At 52.4% G+C, this 5,466-nt stretch overlaps 1 protein-coding gene across 1 annotated transcript; it reads left to right on the forward strand.

The window, feature by feature from the left end:
• The first annotated feature begins 490 nt into the window (after nucleotides 1-490).
• LOC124656935 lies at nucleotides 491-1,354 on the forward strand. Its single transcript, XM_047195582.1, has 2 exons — nucleotides 491-986; nucleotides 1,139-1,354. The coding sequence occupies exons 1-2, from the start codon at nucleotides 491-493 to the stop codon at nucleotides 1,192-1,194; spliced, it is 552 nt and encodes a 183-aa protein (XP_047051538.1). The 3' UTR covers nucleotides 1,195-1,354.
• Nucleotides 1,355-5,466: the final 4,112 nt, after the last annotated feature.

The following is a 5,466-nucleotide window of genomic DNA, read 5'->3' on the forward strand; positions in this document are numbered from 1 at the left end:
GCAAGCTGGCCTGGTAGATGGATCAAATACATGGTACTCCGTATATATTCTTATACTGAGCTAAATATTCCTGCTTAGTTTGCAAGCAACAAAAGTTCCCACATCCCTCTGCCACCTAAAAAAATCTTAGCAAGCTGACCTGATGGATGGATCAAATACATGGTATATATTCTTGCGCGTTAAGCAGAGCTCAGCAAAGCAAGGCCTTTAGATTTTAATAATCGGCAACGGAATCATTTTTCTTCTCTCTCCCTCTCTCTACTCTCTATAGAGAGAGGGGCCGCCATGGCGCCATGTTACCTCCTGCGCGTTGGACGGTATAGGAGTACGACTTGATTATATAATCGGTGCATACCATCCCCTGGTTTATTCTTCCAGCTCCCGGCCAGCATCCATCTCAACCTCCCGAGATCCAACAAGTTCCTTCGTCACTAACTAGCTGCTAGCTGTGAAGGTGTACGGTGCCGTGCGCATAGTGAGGCGGTACCTGATGGGCGACGACGGCGCGAAGGCGGCGACCACCACAACGATCGTGCGGCTGCGGGAGCTGCTGCACAGGTGGGCGCTGGGAGCTGCAAGGGACGACGTCGAAGACGGCGAGCAGGAGGAGGCGCAGGCGGAGGCGATGGTTATGGCGGCAGGTGGAGGAGCTGCGCCGCCGTCGATCCCACCGTTCGTGCTGCAGCGTCTGAGGCGGACGCTGACGGTGGACTCAGACGACGAGAGCTGCCACAGCCCGGAGGCGGCGCCGGACGTGCCGAGGGGTTACTGCCCGGTGTACGTCGGGCTGGAGCAGCGGCGGTTCGTCATCCCGACCAGCTACCTCGGCCACCCCGTGTTCCGGCTCCTCCTCGAGAAGGCCGAGGAAGAGTTCGGGTTCCGGCAGGAGGGAGCGCTGGCCATCCCCTGCGAGACCGAGGCCTTCAAGTACATCCTCCAGTGCGTGGAGCGCCACGACAAGGGCCTCGCCGGCGACGACGCCGACGGTATGTTAATCACGTGAACAATTAATCAGCTACCAAAACGCTTGGTTCGTTAGCAGAAACATTTTTTGAGATTACGTTAGCGAAAAAATTAATCAGTTAATTATCACGCGTTCATCTCTAACAAAGTATGGATTGTTGTTTGGTTTCTGCAGAAGGGAACCAGGCCACAGCGCTAGAGCCATCATCGTCCATTCATCATGTTTCGTAGATAATGATACTGTACTAGTAGTATCTGTGATGTTACAACTTACAACTCCTCTGCCTCTTCTCTTCTGAAGTTTTCTTTTTTCTCGATAGAGTTCTGAAGAAAATCAAGGACCTATATGTGTATGTGAGCACGAATTAATTCAATTGATTGATCTGTCAAACTAGTTGTGTGTGCGTGTGGTTGTGATTTGATTTAGTCTGTAATGGTAAACGATCCTTCCTGTTCTGCTGAGCTCGCTTGATGAGTCTGCAGGCAAGCATCCATGTTTGTTCTGAACTTCTGGTTTTCTCCATTTGATTTGCTTGCATAACGTATCTCTGACTCTGACTGACTGACCAGAAAACTCTGAAAAATCGTATCGCGTATCCCCGAGTCCTGCCTGTCGTTTACATTTATCATATTCAGCGTTTCATTTCTACCGTCGCTTGTCAGCTTGTCAGCGTATGTATGCTATCTCGCGGCTTCGATCGCCTTCGTGGCTCACTTCGATGAGCTTCGCTAGACAAAGCGCACTTCGTTTGATAGGCTGGGTTGTATCAGGTGGTCCCCAAGTGACATTTTGATTGGTTGATCGTATGCTTTTTCTAGCCTCACCTATAAGGCAACATGGTGACCTTACCTCACCTATCACAAGCCTACCATGGTACCACCGTTCACAAGGTTTGCCACGTCGGCGATGGCACCGCCAGTCACACCGGTCAAAAGCATCACCATGTCGCCGACCACGAAGACAAAGACCACCATGACACCTTCGGTCACGCCGGTCACAAGCATGGGCACATCGCCGACCACGAAGACAAAGACCACCATGGCACCGTCGGTCACGCCGGCCATAAGCATGGGCACGTCGCCAACCACGAAGATGAAGACCACCATAGCACCGCCGCTCACGCCCATCACAGGCATCACCACATCGCCGACCACGAAGACGAACACCACCATGACACTGATGTTCATGCCCGTCACAAGCATCACCATGTCGTCGAACACGTAGACGAAGACAACTAGGACACCGCCAGTCACGTCGGTCACAAGAATCACCACGTCGCCGACCACGAAGACAAACACCACCATGACACCACCGTTCACGCTCGTCACAAGCATAACCATGTCGCTGACAGCGAAGCTGAATACCACCATGACACCTTCGGTCACGCCGGACACAAGTATCACCACATCGCCGATTACGAAGACGAAGATCACCAAGCCGCCACCACCATGGATTATCACTTCTCACTTCTCACACATCATTATCACATCACCGTCCACGAAGATTGCAAGCGAGAAGTTGAGCAAGAGTACTCCAAACTATACTCACATATATGTACACATTACGGTATACTAGCGAGTCATTTATCTATCCGTGTATGTACACCAAAACAAAAACATGTCAACGAAAGTCATGCAGAATGGTGAGGTGAAACTACTGCTCAAAGGGAATTTCAAACGGTTGAGCGCGTGCGATGAATTTGGCAAAATTCTAAAATTTCATACACGAAATTGAAGATTTACGATCGACCAAACTCGAAACCGATTGAGGGAATTGATTCGTATCATCGACACACATCTTTTTCATGTACAAATTATTTTGATTCGGGGTATGTTTGTGTTGATTTGAAGAGAGGGTGTGTGGAGTAGTATAATGGAGAGTGAGCGAAAGCAAGAGAATGTGTAGCCGTTGCATCCGTCGAGCCAAAGTGTAGCAAGAACGGCACAACCCCGCTAGGAACTGCCAAACTGAGCGTTCCTCCAGGGCGTGTCCCAAGGCTGCTTTAAGACCCGTGCCATGCAAAAACACGAGTGAGCCCAGGAAACCAAACGGGCTGAAAATTACTGGGCCGGTGCGAGCCAAGGTGAGGCTAGGCTACCAAACGCGCCCATAGCTCCCCTCTTCTGTTAGGACATCTCCAATGGAGCGACGCAAACAGACGGTGAGCGATATTTTGCGTCCGCGCAGTCGAAAAATGTGTCTGGGACCAAGCCCAGCGGCCCGACGCATAGTGACTGGGTTATCCGCGGAGATGAAAACCTGTTCCAAATATGCGCCTCGGATGCGTCTCCGCAGACGCTGAACGGACGGGCCGAGTGTCCCCTCGCGTTTGGCGGACGTTTCGTCAGGCCCGCCTGGCAGTGACCCAGCCTCGATGCGTCTTCTCAGCCGCGTCACTACTGGCGTCGAGGCGTCGCTTCGGCAGTCTGCGCCACGTTAATGGTGATGCCTCGCCTATCGAGCGGCCGCCAACCACCTTCAGCGTATATAAAGAGGGCGCCCGCTCGTCTCATCTCCTACCACACAAAACCTAGCCGCCGCACAACCTCCACCGCAGCCACCAACTTTTCTACAATGAGCTGCTCCGGCGGTGACCAGGCTACTCCGCCTCCACCTCCTATTCCACCTCCCCCGATCGACAACAGCGACTCGTTCGACGACGACAAGTAACATAGCATGGACGATGTTATCGATTCGGCCAGGAGCACAAGGTTCATGGCTGACGCGCAGCTGGGGGTAAAGGAGGATCGCGCGGTGTTCGCCGCGGAGCAGGAGGCGGCTGCCGCAGAGGACAACAGCTCCAAAGTTGATTGGTCCTCTGACGACGGGCCTCACCCGGAGGAGAAGGCGACGGAGCAGAGGGCTTTAGTATAGTCCTTCGAGACGCTGAAGAATGTCGAGGATGCCGCCAATGAGGCGCTACGGCAGCAGCTGCTAGAGGACGCGGCGGCCTACCAAGCTCTCGCGACCGCACGGCGGTTGGAGCGACGGGTGGCGGAGAAGCTGATGAGGAGGGAGGGAAGCAACGACGGGGCCGAGCCGTCGGGGGCAAGTAGCCTAGGGTTTTTCTCCTTTATTATTTTATAGTATATTATGCTTTACTTGAATGGAAAATATTGTGCCTTAAACAATATGGTCGGGCCGATGGAGGCACCCCGGACGCAAAGAAACGCGTGAAAAAACATTTTTCGTTTGCGAGGCAACGCAAATGAATGCGTGTGGACAATTTAGATATCTATTTTGTGTCGTCCCCGTTAGAGATGTCCTTAGAAGAAATTTCCGAAGAAATGAGCTATCTGCCGACTTAATCCCGTTTGACCTGGACGCGAGCAAAATAATATACCGGTAAATTCTTTTTATCATCTAAGTCTCGTTTGGTCGTGTAGCACGGAACACTTAATTAAGAGTATCTCTAGCAGAATCCCCTAAACAGCAAACAGCTTCAGAGAAGGATATTTGCAGCGGTAACCGCCTGGACCGATTCTAGCTGATCTCTCAATGCCTTTGATGGTCCATATTTTTTCCTCATCGGCCTCCGCGGCTTCTAAATATCCTCGCCTGCAGCTGCTCTTCTATAATTTTTCTTATCCACCTCGATGCCGAATTATTGCCGGCTATCACACCACCGACCACAAATCGCCGCGGCCGCCCTCACGAAACAACTGCCGGCCATTTCACCTCCTTCCTACTCACTCGCCGGTGCAAGACGTCTCCAGAATCAAACCCGAGAGTGGCCGCATCGAGACGGATCCCACCGCCGATTCGAGGTCGTTTCCGACTGATGAGAGGCGGATTCTTGTGGGAAAAGGGCCGGCGGAGCATGGCGGAGCCGTAGCCCAACCGCTGCGGACGATATTCAGGCGGCAACGCTGTCGTAGCTACCGGCACGACGAGCTTCTTCCCCGGCGGCGACCTCTAGTTTCCGCGTCGTACGATGGTCGCTTTTGCCCGTTGGGCTGGCGATGACCGATGTTACATAGCTCGGTCGAGCGAAGGCCCGGCAGCGTCTCGGGCCCATTTGGCAGGGTCAACAGTATCGGCCGCGGACTCCACCTCCTCGGCGCTCAAGGCACTCGACCTAATGCTCATATGATTTCACCTACTTGCATCATAGCACGCGGCGCTCAAGAAAACTATCTGTTGTAGATGAAGAGGTTGAGAGATATGATTTTCAATGACTCGTCGGAGGAGTAGGAAGAAGATGATGACGACTTGGAGATGGCTTTGATGCTCATGGTGAACGAAGAGTTTTGGAGGCTGCGGCGAGGATCGCAATTTGGCCATGTGACCATCGACCAGAATAGAGCCGAGGGCCATGCTCGAATCAAGCGATTATTTCAGCTCCAAAGCAATCTATACCGACAAGCAATTCTGGTGGCGGTTTTCGATGCAAAAGGACTTGTTCCGCGCTATATCAAAAGGCTTAGAGGATCACGATGATTGGTTCAAACTTCAAAGGACTGCGGCTAGAGAGATGAGTACAAGCCCACTCACGATTTTGC

This window comes from Lolium rigidum, chromosome 5 (genome assembly GCF_022539505.1).
Source record: "Lolium rigidum isolate FL_2022 chromosome 5, APGP_CSIRO_Lrig_0.1, whole genome shotgun sequence".
NCBI classification, from domain to species: Eukaryota; Viridiplantae; Streptophyta; class Magnoliopsida; order Poales; family Poaceae; genus Lolium; species Lolium rigidum.

Bases quoted from the DNA above. Each gene is read 5' to 3' on its own strand.
- LOC124656935 (XM_047195582.1), top strand. From the start codon at position 491: ATGGGCGACGACGGCGCGAAGGCGGCGACCACCACAACGATCGTGCGG. The intron at 987-1,138 runs GTATGTTAATCA...TGGTTTCTGCAG, and splicing joins CGCCGGCGACGACGCCGACG to AAGGGAACCAGGCCACAGCG.